This window comes from Myripristis murdjan, chromosome 5, assembly GCF_902150065.1.
Source record: "Myripristis murdjan chromosome 5, fMyrMur1.1, whole genome shotgun sequence".
NCBI lineage: Eukaryota > Metazoa > Chordata > Actinopteri > Holocentriformes > Holocentridae > Myripristis > Myripristis murdjan.
The window spans coordinates 17,739,135-17,756,010 of record NC_043984.1 but is presented as its reverse complement, the minus strand read 5'-3'; the positions used below and the strand labels follow the sequence as shown (position 1 = coordinate 17,756,010).

Here is a 16,876-nt window from a genome sequence, read left to right as displayed (position 1 = left end):
CAAATGAAATTTTAAATCACACTGTAAGGCTGACCACTTTCAACCTGGATCCTGTTTTCCCATTTTTTTTATGTCATACAGATACTGACCGAGAGCTACTTATGTCTGTGCACCCAGGTGTTTTTTCAGACTTACAGGGCCATTGCACCAAAATCAAGCCTAAAATTATGTACTTACTTTGTAATGAGAAATGCAGTTATAATAATTATGATCATCTCTCCTGTTTGGATTACCTTACATGTTTGGGTCCTTCAGTATCTCCACTTGAGAATGAACTTCACTGCAGGCAACCAGAACTTTTTTTCTGCTGACACAGGAAACCAGATTTTTTTTTTTTTTTTTTTTAATTAAAGAACAAACATTGAAACAATGTTGTTAATATGCTCAGGAATGGCATAAAGAGATGATGTAGCTTTCAGATTTAAATCCCATGAATAGCTTGTGTGAGCTACAGATCACATCAGAGAAAAAAAAAAAACAACAAGTTTTGTTTTGAATATGACAACATGATCTAATGTCTACAGTCAGTCTGATAAAACAAAAGCTTACCCTTTTTTTAAGGATTGTTTATCATTCTTACTTTTTTAGTGTAAAAAATCTGAAAGTGATAAAGGTCTTTGGCTGGATTTGAACCTGATGTTGTAACATGGCTTATGTTTCAGCCAAATGAACCACCATGATGCTAAACATTGATGTGCCTTGAGCTGTTCACTTATCTCACGGCACATCTTTTGAAGTTCTTTTTTTTTTTTCCAGATAGTTACCTCTTGCTGCAATGACGTTTGCCTGTAGCTTCACAAATGAAGAATTCGTGGGAAACTTATGCATAGTACACCTGCACTTTCTGCAAATACCACATTAATTTCCCAAATGAATACACTGTGTCATGCATGTGAATGTATTGCATGTAATGTAATGGGTGTGTGTGGGAAAACATAGTGTTTGAATTTGCAGCCAACAGTATTTTATTTTCTAAATAAAAAGCAATTTGTATGTTTTCAGCTTTTCTCATGAGGAAAATCTTTACATGTCAAAAAGAAACATTAAAAACTAAAATTTTGGAGTTACAGTGGATAGCTTATGCAAGCAAAGTTTTTAATTCTATCATATGTGATATGCGATTTATATATATTCTATATTTTTATATAGAGAGATATTTTTTAAAATATGTTTTATTTTTTTATTATTATTATTTTATTATAGGTGATTTGTGATGATTTGTGATAGAATTGCTAGGTTATCAAGCTAAGTTACTAATAGCTATTCTAAATAGTGTGCATCCTACCCAGATTTTTCCACAGAATTCTATGCAAGAGGACTAAATTATTACCTGTACAGTAAAAAAAATAAGTTGAACAGAGGTAAAATACAGAGAAAGAGAAAAAGAAAGAAAAAATACATTTTCTGAGTCCAATCTATAATTTTTGGCCATTTGAGTAGCATCCTGCGCTTTTCATTATTAGTACTTAATGCAGAAGTCAGCAAATACCACTGCACACTTGTATTAAAACATGTTTTGAAGCAGGCAGTCATTGTTTTCAATCCTGCCATGCACAGGATTTTTTCTCTATTGCCTAAAATTATTAGCGTTTCAGAGAAAGAATCATCCCATTTCAAATTTAAAAATCACAAACAGAGACAGTCAGAAAGAAAGTCACCTTTATTTGATGGATATAAACAAGCTGGCCAACACTCAATAGTAATATTCTGATACAGCACATACAATAGCAAACTTCTGGGGCACTGAAGACAGCCTCCTAGGTTTTAAAAACAGCAAACATAACAGAGTATCCATGCTTCATTCAAAACCCCCACTCATTCTTCATTTTTTTTTTCTCTAGGGACTTCCTCTGATAAAGTTTTCTTAATAGATTTTTCTCATATGCATTCACAAAACACGCGCACACATTAACAGACACGCTCCCATAAAACAAATGCAAACATGCACACCCACCCACCCACCCACACACACACACACATACACACATACACACATACACACACACATACACACATACACACGCACACACGCCTCTCTCTTTTTTGAATACATTTACACCAGCAACCCCGAAAACATGCTGCACTCTCACAAAACTGCACAGGCTGTCTACTAAGGGGACACAATATGTGAGACACACACCACTCTCAAACACAACATCACACCGTCACAATGCACGATGCAGATGCAATTAATGTATGAGGACGGATGCTTCATGGGAAGTTAGCCCACGTTCACACAGGTAATCATTCAGCATGCTGGACACTCACATTTAACTTTGTTCCTAGATCTTTACTGTACAGCTCAAAACATTTACTTATACAAATAGTACAGTCTCAAACTGGCATATTCAATAAGCGGAAACAATAGAAAAAATAAAGCTAACTTAAATACAAAAATGAATAAAAAAGTAAAAACATAACATTGTTCTGTCAAACAAAAAAAATGTTTCTGGCATTGGTCACAGTGATTTGTTTAATCCAAAGGTTTGCATTTTCAGCGTCAAACAATAAATGAAAAACAACCTGTATACAACAAAAAAGTGAATATGTATGTTAGGCTTATTATACTCCTGTTTTTTTGTTTTTTTGTTTTCTGAAGGCCTTTTGAAAATTACTGGTGAATCTGTAGGCCTTCCACCTTAAGTGTATGTCTTTCAAAAAAAGGCTGCTTCTTAGACACGGATGCCCTTGACTTCATCTCACATTCAGTGGGATGTTATTCATTCACATCTTGGATCATAGTCTAAGCCCAGGAAACCAGCCCCAGCTTCTAAGCCTGTGTCTCCTAAACCTTTCGACAAAACAGTTAATAACTCGCTCTGCATAGAGAACAGGAGATTATCCTTACATCATCACTTTCAGTTGGCACATAATGTAAAAATCAGCATGCATGGGCACAATTGAAATGTTCCATGTTTTCTACCATGTAAATTATATACGCTATTTCATGGTAGGAGAACCCCCTACTTCAAGTATTCAGTAGATAAAGACCTGAAAATGGAGGATTCATACTCCGCCCCCCTGATGGTAAAGTGAGAGGATTTTTGCTCTTCTGTCTGTCTGCATTGTCTTCCCTTGTTCAGATAACCCTCCATGACCTTTCTCTTACATTTGTAAACACATACACCGCACAATGTCTCACACGTAAATCGGTTCTTGGTCGGTGACAGGAGCTGTAAGGTTCTTGCATTCAGTGGGAAGCAGACACACGCACAATGAGGTAGGGATCACCTCAGGTTGGGATCCCATGAAAGATGGGACGCGTTTGCAACAATCAATGTTGGCCATAAAAAGGGAGACACACACAGTCACCATGAGGGATGGAGGGGAAGAGGAGGGCAATAACAGTCTAATTCATTTTCCACTATACTGTAACAATGTGTGTTGGTTTCTATTTATTCAACTGTCACAGTCACATATGTCACCACTTCTGCTTACAACAAGACGACAACAACAACGATAAACACACGAAAGGAAGAGTGGACGATGCATCCCGACAGAGTCACTCAAACCTCCACTTTAACAATGTTAATAGTGATAGTCCTCACTCACAAGTGCAAGTTTCTGTCTGCTCTGTGCAGCAGAAATAATCTCATTGCTACTTAAGTGAGCTGCAAAATTATATAGATATAGATATAGATATATATGTGTTTTTTTTTTCTTTTTACCTCAGGGTTTTCTCTTAGTGGTTACCACAGGTCATGTGGTCTCAGCTGAGTCTCAACAAATGTTTTCACATCAAGAGAGGAATGTAATAATGTGATCTTTTCCTATTTTAGATTGGAGTACACTTCTCTACTTCCCATATACTGCTCTTCAGCCAGACCGGCAGGATTTCTTTTTTTTCCTGTATCTTCAGGCAGGGAATGTTGCTTGCTGCTGAGGGGTTTTCTCACAATGTACAAATCAGAGGAAAGTCACTTCACTCAACACTCTAAACAAGAGATCTCTCCGACCTCCAGCCAGTTAGAAAAATAACAACAAAGAAAAAGAAAACATACTATCTCATCAGTTTGAAACGATTTTCTGACCACATATAGACACACTCTATAGATCTCTCTCTATAAGTATAATATATGCATATCTATAATATCATATGTGTACAGTTTTAATGAGGCACAGGCCACCTTGTTGAGAAGGAGAAAACAAGTCACTATGTTTAGGAGGTTCACACAGACTACTGCTGAAAGAGGAGAAGTGGGGAAGAGGGGAGCAGGAGCAGTATATGGAGCCTACACAGAGAAATGTCAGAGACTTGGGTGTCCATGTGTATTAATAGACCTGTAGATAAAACATCTAACACTGCTTCCACTTTGTAGTCTATAATGGTATTTATAGTAGCATTATTTGTAGAGGAAAATCTCTCAGTGGGTCTGAAAGTGATCAAGCCCCTTTGTCAAATCATATGTACAAAGCAGTCTTTTTTCAGTTGTTTATTAAGCCCATTTTGGGACCAAGTCCCTATTCTGAAAGATGCTCTTGGCCAGGTCTTCTGACACCATTTTGTTTGAGCACCAGCAGAAGCACCATTTGAAAAATTCCTGCAACAGGGAGGAGGTGCATAGGTGCATAGTCTTAGCAACTCAAAATAATCTGTTGGATGAAGGTTTTCTGACCACTCTCTTGGCCATTCTGATTGAATGGTTAATTATGCTTTGACACCTTTGAATCGGGATGGGAAATAAACTGCATTCACTCGAACTCGACATCTGCATAGATTGATTTTCTGACTACTTCTGATTATCAAATGAGGTAACATGAAGAGAGATATGGATGGCAGCCACAGCCCTAAGGCTAACAAAAGCCCAACAACCAGAGGGCCTTGCTCACAGCCAAGGAAACTCCCAGTGCTGCAGGCGAGGCTAAAGGCGCACTATTAGTCAGCTGACAGCTCTTCCTTTTACCAACAAAAAATGACAGCGTAACACTTTGAGCACTCAGCTGAACTTATCTGATGTGTGTGGATCATGCTACACCTAGGTGTCAAAGGAGATGGGGGCGATGGGTTGGGTGGCTACAAACATACATACACAAATGGTTTGTGTGTGCCACAAAGGGTAAAAATGGCTCTACAACAATAACAGCAACATAAACAGGTGACTAAAGTAACAGAAGAGACTGTGTAAAGCCGCGGTGCAGCATCGACACAGTGATAACCAGTATGACAGTGTGATAGCCAGGCAGAGGGGTCAGATGTAACCAGATGGGTCAGCAGGGCAGTGAGGACGGAGTCAGGCAGGGGAGCCAACCAGAGCCAGAGGAGTCAGTCAGGCAGGTGCAACAGACAGCAGGACAACCATGATCTTGAGCCAATCAAAAGTAGATGGACGAACAAATAAACAAGGCTAACAGGGTGGAGACAGTTATTAGATCTCTACCAGGAGGATCAGGGGGCGTTGTTGGCCTGAAGAGGTGGAGACGGGGGGGGGTTTCAGCAGGTGACAGGCAGGTGAGCTGACCAGCGAGACCTCTGAGGCAGAGCGATGCAAGGCTTGGTGGTTTTGATCAAATGTCTGCCCTGTCTGAAAATGTGCTGGAGAAGACAGTGAGCACACCTGTCTCTCCGTCAGCATCAGCGCCTGCCTCTTTACGTCCACTCCAGTCCTGTGTGATTCTGCAGGGAGGATGTGGAGGACCTCTGCCCCTGTTCACCTGGAGCAGCAAATAAAGAGAGTCACAGGTTATAGTCAGGAAATGTATTTTCTCGAGCTGATTAAAGGTACAATATGGAATAATTTCCCTGTTCAAATGTGCAAATGTAATTTGCTTTCTCTTTCATGCTCATCCCACTTGTTATAACACAACAATGTCTTGTACCTATATGTAGCCAAATATATACAGTATGTTTGTCCTGTTTCCTATGGCTATTGGTTGACCTGACAAAACTTATAGCTCTGTTAAACATCTCTAACCTTATGTGCTAAACACACTTGTGTTGTGTGTTGTACTACCACTAACTGTGAAAAAAAAAAAGAAAAATCATAAATGACTGACTATTTTGCTTCTAACTCCTGACCTCCCGAGAGTGTATACAGACATGGATTGTAATAGCCACCAGATGGTGCGAAAGCATAATCAAATTATATATCGTACCTTTAAATACTGAAAATGGATCTGTCATGCTACAGTACATGTGCCGTTACATGAAATGTGAAACATTACCTGCTCAGCTGTCAGTCTCCCCGCATGACCTGCCCACCTGAGCCCCCCTTCCTCTTCCCCAGTAAAAATAAAGGCCCCGACGTTGAGTGTTGATTGAGTGGAGGTAATAAATGTTTGGTTGGGTAGTCATAGTGTTTCAACATCATGGCATGGCTGTGCTCCTCCAATAGTGACTGAATCATCTAAGAATGTGAAAGATCAAGAAATAGAGGGATAAAAGAGACACCAGCTGCTTAGTTTGTTAGCAAAGTAGCCACAATAGCTGCAGACAGAGAAGAAATAGAGAACCATAAAGTGTCAAAGTCTGAAACATATCTCACCCCTCAAAACAACATTAGAGCTTTGGTTGTCGCAGCAAGGATTATGCCCAAATGCCCTCCTCGTCATCCTGTGGTTGTCAGTGTTATAGGCCGACAACAGGGATATGCATGAAGTGAGGAAAGTAGACAGTTGCTGGAGTCAGTGCTGATTAAAAGATGTTAGTTGCACAGCAGGCAGAGCGGCAGATGGGAAAACAGGCATGCCAACGAGTAAGTGCAAATGTCAGTGAGGAATCAATGTTGTAACATGAAAGCTATGTTCATTAGCTGTTACTTTTCACTAAAATTCTCACTGAGTGCATTTTGAATTGTGTAGCCACAGCGGTGTTGAACTATAGCAACACAAGTAGGTCCTATATCTGGTTGGTTGAATTACATTAGAAAGTAAAAGGAAAAGCCCAGAGGCCTTTTCATTAATGCACACACAATATATCAAAGATTGAAATTACAAACTTCACACTATTTACCAACGCCAGCAATTAGTAGTGGGGGAAACAGCTTCATGTAAAGAGTTGACTGGTGAAATAAAGAGTTAAATAGCATTTAATAAAAATGCATGATAGCCAAGAAAGTAAAGGAGGCATCTAACCTGGTCTGGGGAGGGCCGGTGACCAGCATGGGGGGGTCCTCGGGCTGGCCCTCCACGATGGTGCGGGGGTGGGTGACGTGGATGCTGGGCGTGGTGGGGGTGCTGGGGATGTTGGGGATGTGGATGTTGAGGGTGGGGTCCTGGTTGGGGTGGGCCATGGGGGTGCTGGGGGTGGGGATGCTGCTGTGGGGGATGTCCTGCGTGGGGGTGCTGGGGCGGATGTTGGGGGTGCTGTTGGTGAGGGTGCTGGGGCTGCGGGGGACGTGGGTGCTGTTGGTGTTGAGGGGGAGGTTGAGGGTGCTGCTGAGGGTGCTGTGGATGAGGAGGGTGTGGATACTGTGGTTGGGGCTGCTGTGGGTGCGGGTGCTGTGGAGGGGGCTGGGCGTGCTGTGGATGCTGTGCATGCTGTGCGTGCTGTGTGTGCTGTGGGTGTGGGGCGTGGGGGTATGGAGGCTGCTGGGCATGGGCAGGGTGAGGGTACTGTGGTTGCGGCTGAGGCTGTGGGTGTGGGGGCTGAGGCTGGGGATGGTGAGGACCATGGGGATGATAGTGTTCGTCTTCATAGTTGTCAGCTATCAGCTTCATTCGACTCTGTGTCTGCAGAGAAGGAAAGTGGTTAGTACAGCAATGATGCTCCCCAATTTTTAAGGGACACTTACTCTTTGGCATTAATTATCAAGTAACTGGGTATGTAAGTAGGTAAAGCCAGGCAACACAGTGGAAAATAGCCCAAGCACACGTATGTAAGTATCAGTGTTAGGGGTAACGTGTTACAAAGAAATTATTTAGGGTACTCAGATGACTTTTTTGTGGTAGCTGGTGACCTGATATACTGGTCCAATTCAAGTAATCAAGCGCCAAGTAACTTTTTCAAATAACCAAGCTGTTACCTTACATTATTGATTTTCCCGATTCTTCTCTTGGTACAAAAAAAAAAAACATATCCCTGATTGTTGCCACAACCAGGAAGTATAGATTTACTGCAGATTTTACCCGTGTTCAGCCAACAAATCAAAGGGCCAACACAGCCTTAACATCGTGGAAGTATTCCCACTGTTTTGAATTTGTGGGTAATTTGTGGGTTGGTAAGTTTTTCTTGAAGACGAACGTGCAATACATTGATTATGAGACTTGGCCAAGACAGCATATATTCATAATGCTATTATAATGATTTTTACTGTTGCAGTAAAATTGTAATGCAATAAGTTACTGGTAGTTTTGAAAGTAACACTCCCCCACACTGATAAGTACTGTATGTAGTATCAGTTCCTCCCAACCTTGCCGATGAAACCTTAAGCAGCTTTTTGAGGGTGACAGAGAGCCTTGTCACAGGTCTACTTGGTTGATTTATGTACTGGTTCCTGTAGATCAGCTGGAAAAAACTAGCAAGTTGCCTTGGCAACCAGCTGAGGTACACCAAATGTTTTCCTTGACAGCGTGCCCCAGAACAAACCTGCTGTTTGAGCTGGTGCATCAGTCTGTCCCTCTCTCTTTTCAGGGCCAGCACCTCCTCCTGGGTCTTCTTTTTATTAGAGGCAGACAGCTCCAGCAGTGCAATATTAGCATCCTTCTCACTGATGGCCGCCAGCAGAGCTTGTTGTCTGAATGACAAAAAACATCATGAAGGCAACTGCATTCATATCCTATAAGAAAGAAAAGTATTGGCTGATAGATAATTACTATGCTGATATTGTGATATGAGACTAGATATTGTCTGTGATTTTGGATTTAATATCATGATGTTGCATTAGCGCTGATTTCCTGGTATTAAAGGCTCCCGTAAAGAGATGCATTTTTCTGAACTTATTAGTATTCTCGCGGTTCTACGATTTGCCTTTGACTGCTTGTTTTTCATCCAGATTTCATCATAAACCTTGTGTGTAAATATCTTGTAAAACCACAAATAGTGATCACTACAATATTGTCACAGTGCTGATATTGAAGTATTCATTCAAACCAAAAAGAGAAAATTACAATAACTAAGGCTTACATAAGCAAGATTTCTGATGACATTTAAAAGCTGTAAACAAAACAGTGTCAGTTTCTGTCCAAACACAAGCACATAACTTAAAAATAAAAACTAGGATTGACCAATATATAAGCAGACTATAGTTATTAGCTATGAAAAGAAATATTGGTATCAGACTGAAAATAATTTTTTAGTGCCTATATTTGGTGGACTGTGAAATTTGGCAGTTTTGTGACCTTTTTCCTTAGAGTGTGACACTTAATACAACTGTCAGATTAGCAACAGAATAAAACTATCATGGTGTTTTGCTTACAAAACACTTCGGGCTCTAGTTTCCCGGCGCAGTGCGGGGTGGCGCAGTGAGGCGAACCCCGCTAGTTTTTGACCGGCGAAACGGCAGAGGCGGACAGTCTCCAAGTTTCGCAGACGGAGGTTCGCCGAGATGGGAGTGGCGGCGCAGCGGGGGGAGGTGCCGACAGATTCGGCTTGGCGCAGTGACAGTTTCGTGCCAAAAGGCGAGGTGCCAAAAGCTCGCCATCTGAAACCACGTCTACTTTCAGCACAAGGCGGAGCGGAGCCGGCGCAGTGGAAGTTTGGCTGGCTGGCGCACATCACCAAAACCTCACAATCAGCACAAACGGTGCCAATCTCCTTTGATCTGACATCAGCTGTGACGGGACAGTTGATATGGAGATATATGTATGTGCTGATTGTGATCGTAGCATTGAATAGTGTTTTTTCGGTATTTATTGCATCGTTCATGTGCCTGACATTCCGGAAGCCTGCCTGTGAGGTTTTGGTGACGTGTCCGCACTGCTCGCCGGTCTCCGCTCCGCGCCTGTCTCCTGAGCTCCGCTCCGCCTGCGGCAATAGACCTCCATGTCAGTTGTGTAAACTTTCATTACGCTTTCGCGCAGCGCATTTTAAAGGCGAGGACAGGGTCTCATTTGATTGGTTACATGTGAATCGGCTGTGTCAAACCCACTCCACGCCTTCTCTCCTCCCTTGCGCCGGTAGGAGGGACGGCGGAGTACTTGCGCCACCGAGAACGGTGTGCCAAACTTAGAAAATCCGCCTGGCCACACCCAGTTGGCGAAGCGCATCTGCGCTACGCCCCCGCCTTGCCTGGTCTGCGAAACTAGAGCCCTTCATCTTAAGACATCCTGCCTGACCCATGGAACCTGTTTTGCACATATGTATTCTGGTTCTTCCAGTTCTTACATAAACGTGTAATGGCATCAGCTGTTATGGCTGGGAAGATACTGGATATTGGTATTGGCCTAAAAAACAACAACATATTCCATCCCCGTGAAAAAATGATTGTTTTTTTCTGTTGAGGATGACTAACTTCATCTCCAGGATTTCCTCTAGCTGTTTCCTGCGCTCTTGTCGCATGTTGGTCAGGTGGCTGTCCCTCTCTTGCAGCGACTGCTGTGTGGAGGAGAGCCGCTGCTTGGTGGCATCTAGCTCCTGCCTGGTCCTTTCCAGAGTGTTCATCAGCTCCTCCAGCTGACACACAAACACACACGCAACAAACATTATGTGGGCACACATGCCGTTTTCCACAAAAGCATGTCATCAGGGCAGCATATCATTCATGAGTAAATACGCACCTTTATATGGTGGCTGCTGTCCATGGTACTGTCCTTACGAGGGTCCTGTCCCATGCCTTTCTTGTCCCCTTGGGGTCCCAGTTTGATGTTTGAACCCTTCTTTGCCTGGTCTTTGCCTCCTTGTCTGTAAAACCACAAACAATTACAAAATTCCCACACACAACCAGTAATTTCCTTGAATCCTACATCTCCACTTTACAGTTACTGACCAAGAAACACAGAAAAAAAATATTTTTTGTGGCATCAGTGTTGTCAAAGATGAATAGATGTGTGAGCAGCACAAGTAATAGACCATGGAGCACAACAATAAACATAAGACAGAAACAGGTACAACAAGTACAGCATAATGGATAGTCATGTCAGATGCACTTTCAATGAGTTCAGTTTTGAAATGGTACCAATCATGATTTCACCAGGATAGAAAAAAAGACATATGCACCACAATGAATTTGTAATTTCTTGTTAATGTGTAAGAGGAGTCTGCTGAAATGACTCACAAGTTTAGGCACCAGAGTTAGAATGGGGGTGGCTGCACTTGTAGGATGGAGGTGGGAAGAAGAGGAGGGGGGCCATGCCAAGACATTACTTACCTGGGAGCTAGACTGCAGACGGAGATTAGGGGAAGGAAAAGGAACAGCAAGAGGGGTGACAGGGCAAGTGGAAGCAGCGTTGGACACAAACAAGGAGACAAAGAGGAAAGAGTAAAAACAAACAACACAGAGACATTAGAACCAAGACATAAAGAAACACCTCCAAAACAAATCATAAAAGACCCGGAGGAGATCAGGGTGTTTTCTTCGACAGACAACATGGGAGAATTCAAAGGCACCTGTGACAGCTGCTGCTCTGCAACCTGACACAGCTTATGCAGGATGCACCTTCTCTGAAAATATGAAACAATGTGCATCTGCTGCCAAGCCTGGGAGTGGCAGACATGCAGTCAGACAGGCAGCAGTCAGCCGGGCAAAAGAGGAGGGCGGTAGAGAAGGTTTGAGCGCCGAGCAAGAGGGAGAAGCCAACAGTGGTTTGGACGGCAAGGTTGACCGAGTGGGCGAGAGGGAGTGAGCTAGTGAGAGAATCAGTCATGGAAGCAGGGTAGGTCAGACAGATGAGACCCGACTGAACTGACACACTTCAGGACCAAGGGTTCAGTCCAGACCCTACCTACTACAGCACCTCACTCACTGAGCGCATGTAGACCTGGAGCACAGCAGCACTATTCATGCAGGCCACTAGGCTGATCATTTCCCTTAGTATCTGGTAGAGCAAGCTAGGCAGGGTGGGGCAGGGTGGGGCAAGGCAGGACAGAGGAGGGCTGGGAAGGAGAGCAGGAGGGTGGACACTAAAAAACATCACTGGAGAAGAGAGTGATGGTTGGATGATGTTGCTGGAGCAAGAGACAATCTGAGGACCAAGGGTGACTGAGAGTTAAAGAGGGTGAGAGTGAAGAAGGGTGAGGAGGGCAGATGGGTGGCTGGAATGGGCAGGGGAAGCGTGCTCATGGCAGGAGGACAGGAAATTCCTACATAAGCTACAACAAACAGCCAACACCACGAAAAAACACAAAAATGTGTTTGCGTGTACGTGTGTGTGTGTGTGTATGTGTTTGCATGTGTGTGCATGTGTGTGCTTGCATGTGGTGTACAATAAGATATGTTGTTAATAAAGAACATTTAGTGCTAGCATAGCTATATTCAACTAAAATAGGAAAAAGAAACAAGAGCAGTTTGTAAAATCACACCAAGTAACAGCACTTGAACAGAGTCAGTTCACTTATAAAACTGTGGATAATGTAATTTGTGACAAGATATAGAGGTTTGGATTTGGTTATAATTTCAGAATTTTTTCAGTTATGCTTCATGTCAATGGTTGAATTTGGTTTGAATGAATTTGGCAGGTTGGCTGAAACCTTGGTGTGATTTGTGTGACTGTATGACTTCACCATGCCACATTGAAGAAACAGCCACAATAGGAACCACAGTGAGGAATAACACCTATGGGGAATCAAAGGAATATCACAGAATATATGCCGGAATATATGATCTGACAGATACTGGCATCTTTGTTTACTGGTATGCGGAATGTATGATGATTTTAAGAAGCTTAACACTGAAATATCATATGTGCACAATTTCTTATACTCCACATGCTGTTCTACTGTGGCAATTTGTCACACATTACATTCCTTATCTTAATCCCCCATTCTCCTATCAGTGCAGAGATAGATGGCTGATAACAATGATAGCCACATCATGCAAAAAAATAACAAAAAAACAACATAAACAGACATGCAGCATAAACACACACACACACACACACACACACACACGGGCCAAAAACCATTCACAGCACCAACATAAAACAACCACCATTACACATACACATATGAAAGAAATAAGAGCAGATGTTTGCACAGAGGTAGCATGAATCCAGGGATCTTTATATCACGTGCATGAGCAAAGTAATGACACGAATGACTGAAAAACAGAGCCCATCACTCTGATATAAAGATCTGTGAATCCCTCAGACAGCAGGCAGACCCAGGCACACAGGTGAGACCAGATGCAGTTGCAGCATTGCAGTCGGAGACTTTAACCACGCAGCCGAACTGAAGTGCCAGGGCAGAGCACTCACTTTCCCAGGAAATCCCACACCATGCCCCCTATCTGCTGGGGGGCAGCGGACACAGAGGGGAGCGGGTCAGGGGGGGCTCTGCCACCGGGACGAGGGGCGGGGCGAGGGGCAGTGGGAGGGGGGCTGGTGTCAGGGGCACAACAGAGAAAGTCAGGAGGCATGGGTAGAAAGAATTGTGAGGAAGATGGATAAAAAAGATTGAGATTGAGGAAAGGTGAAAGAAGAGGGAAAATGATTCAAGACCGAGGTTGAAAGTCGTCAATGGCAGAGAGCAAGGAAAGAGAAAGGTGGGCATGAAACGGAAGATAGAGAGGGGAACAGGACAAAGAAAGTGGGTAAAGATGGCAAAGAAGGACAAGAACACTCAGTTATTCAAACACCACTAATAAATTAGCATGACACTGACACCAAATGGTGCTATCACTGGTTGGGGAAGGACACTATCATCAGTGGGATAGTAAGACTAAGTCCAAGGACTCTACGGCAGGGGAGAGGGGCTATCGAAGGCAGAGTGTTCATGAGTGGATCTCATGCAGTCCAAACAATCATGGCCCGAGTTAAAATTTGTGTCCAGGTGAATAAAGATGGTATAGCCTCCAGGGGGAATCAACAGCCACTAACCAAAGTGCAAATCATACGCTTATTAGCCACTTCCAGTTTGGAAAATGTGGGCATGTAACTGCACTGTGAGCTGGGACAGAAACCAGAGAGGGCTGCCTTTTTATGTATGTGGTCCACTGACTGAATTCACGTTGCACCATTGCACCACCATGTGCTCACAGATTTTCGTAGCGTCACGCAGGCACATTGACAACAAGAAAATGACTACTTGCAATGTGCACGAGTTACACAAAATTGTACAGGAGCTCAATTAAAATATGAAACACACAGCATAGGGCACTTAAAAGATGCCAGCCGAACTTTGTTACGTTATGTTAAAAGTCCAGGGTGAGAAACTGAACATATAATCCACAGTGTCACATCATAGCACAAACTGCAACACATGATTTGAAATAATAACATTTAGAATTTTGCTAGCAGAGCATATTGTTGACAAGGACAAACAATCATTATTTCTACTATAAATTATTATAACACTATATATATAATGAATAAGATGAGATGAAAAGGAGTAATTACATCAATGCAACATTTCATTGAGCACTTGCACCAAATTCTCTAGGTAGTCTGTGTTAGGTACCTTTCCAACTCGGCAATCTTCTTGTCCTTGTCGTTCTTTTCTGTCTCCACCTCCCTCAGGATGTCCAGAAGTCTCTCCACCTCTGTCTGAGCCTTGCCGGACTCCTCCTTGTAGTAAGCCACTTCCTTCTCCAGCAGCTTCACTCGGTCTACATACTCTGGGTTGCCCCTGGAGCCTGACTGCTGCTCCACCTCATGAGCTTTCTGCACCGACACACCACAGAGAGAACCACAAACACACAGAAACACACACGCACATGCTCAGTTAGAGTTATGGCATCAATGCACACATCGATTGAAGCACACAGGTTTACTGCCAAAGGAGGAGACAAGTACAGTCCAGTCAGCCAGTGTCTCTTATTAGCTGCTCCCCTCCCTCTCTCTCTCTCTTTCTCTCTCTCTCTCTCTCTTCCTCTCTCTCTCGCTCGCTCTCTCTCTCTGACTGAACGGATAAAGCAGTGTAAAACATTACGGACAAGGGCATCATTACTGGTGCTGGCTCATTAGCTTTAACAGAGCTATTATTTAGCTCCATTTAACAGCCCTCTGAGACAGCCAGTCACTTGGCACTTAGTGGGTATGCAGGACTGTGTATGTGTCTGTTTGTGTTTGTGTGTGTTGTGTTTTAACAGAATTTTAATGCAGTACGATAAGTAAAACACTGCAGATGCTGCAAGTATTTTCTCAGAGTAGCAATTTGATTGGCAGTCGATTATTCATTCAAAATTCTGTCTTCTTCGTAATTGTCACACACTAATCAGAGCACCACTGTCTGGTCAGGATGGACAACTTTAATCGTCATGGCAACAGTTTGTAACTCTCTCCTGGAATTAAATCAGTTGTACACATCACCTTTGAAACAATACGCAACCACACATATCAACACAGGCCGCACGAGCGCACGAACTATACAGAGCCAAGTAAAAGCATCTACTCAAACACTAAGAGTGAACCGTTACCACTGCATCTCACCTACGTTCACCACATTGAAACAACAGTGAAGCGTGGCAACAGGGACAGTAACACATGCAACAAGGTAGACCATGTCATGCAAAACCCAACAAAGCTGCACAATCTTGGCAATGGTCGGTCAAAGAATGGAGAGATAGAAGCAACAAGGTCTAAGTCAGTCTGGCTGCCACCAGTAAGTATCATATTTTAAGCATGAGGAGTGAGGCTAGGATTAATCTAAAATAGACTGCTTTCAGTTAATTGATAGCACAATATAACAACATTTGAAGTGGGATAATCAATAAGTCTGCATGGAATAAACCAAACCACTCGCAGATAAACCAAAAGGCAGAGCTTCATCAAAAAGCATTATTACTTATTATTACTACTAATATATGTAGTGCATATTTTAAAACCTAACTGACCAAATGAAGTCAGTTGTTAGAAAAAATAATGTATGTAACAGGAACTTCACTACAAAACGTCTCCTCAAAAAAAAAAAAAAAAAAGTTTAACAAATCAATTGCACTATATCCTGTGTGCAGTGTGTAAAGCTAAATACCAAAACAGTGCAACAATCGACATGCATCAAGTTGGTAGGTGAAAGCAAAACTTGTGCTGGGGCTGGCATGATCACCATCTAGCATGTTTGTGTCCTCATGCTTTCAATATGTGCCTCAAGAGAGCTCCAGAGAGGGACTTACAGGATTGTTCATCTGACTGAATAGATGCTCAGCTTGCTACATTGCAAACAGGGGGGGCGGGGGAGAGGGGTTGAGGAAGGGAGGGGGAGACCCAGGAGAGCAGTGTTAGATTTTAGCTTTAGCCAGAGGAGAGAACAGCAGCAGGATCAGGGAACAGCAGACATGTTACAATACATGTTTGACAGAGAAGAAACACAGTCTCGGTACAGAACATGTCACATGTTGAGGGAGACACACAACCGAAACAACCGAAGGGGTGTGGAAATGGATATTCTGGATTATGGAATGGGAGGAGACAGACGGAGTATCTAACAGACTATCTGCTCCCCTCAAGTGGCCTGGCAAAGTGGTGCAGCCGGTTAGAGGAGGGATTGCAGAGGACAAAACAGAACAGTTACATTAATTAGCTGGTAGGTAGGTTCACTGCTTGGATTCAGACAGAAGAGCTCTGCCAAAATAACGTTTATTATTATACTGGAGTATGGAAGTTATATATAAGATGAAGGCTAAGGCTTTTTCACAGCAGTAGTTTTCACACTGGTGCAACATTTCTGTATCTGTGGAAAGACACAGTGTGTTTTATAGAGGAATTCATGGTTAGTCATGCTTCTTATGAGAGAAGCATATTTGAATATTACCCTTGATGAAAATAAAATAAAAGATTTGAATATTTAGCATAACATTGTTACCTTAAATTACATTGTTCAATTTAACCATTTTGAGATTTGGTAGAG

General features: G+C 42.8%; 1 protein-coding gene across 1 annotated transcript in view; it reads right to left on the bottom strand.

Moving 5' to 3' along the window:
- Positions 1-1,637: 1,637 nt before the first annotated feature.
- erc2 (ELKS/RAB6-interacting/CAST family member 2) overlaps positions 1,638-16,876 on the bottom strand; it is a 33,287-nt gene continuing 18,048 nt past the window's right edge. Inside the window, exons 10-18 of the mRNA XM_030051621.1 lie at positions 14,489-14,691; positions 11,244-11,255; positions 10,654-10,777; positions 10,389-10,549; positions 8,525-8,672; positions 7,072-7,668; positions 6,483-6,550; positions 6,163-6,344; positions 1,638-5,652 (exon numbers count right to left, since the gene is read on the bottom strand). Of these exons, the coding sequence (XP_029907481.1) occupies positions 6,524-6,550; positions 7,072-7,668; positions 8,525-8,672; positions 10,389-10,549; positions 10,654-10,777; positions 11,244-11,255; positions 14,489-14,691 (1,272 nt within the window). The 3' untranslated portion in view covers positions 1,638-5,652; positions 6,163-6,344; positions 6,483-6,523. The remainder of the gene's footprint in view (positions 5,653-6,162; positions 6,345-6,482; positions 6,551-7,071; positions 7,669-8,524; positions 8,673-10,388; positions 10,550-10,653; positions 10,778-11,243; positions 11,256-14,488; positions 14,692-16,876) is intronic.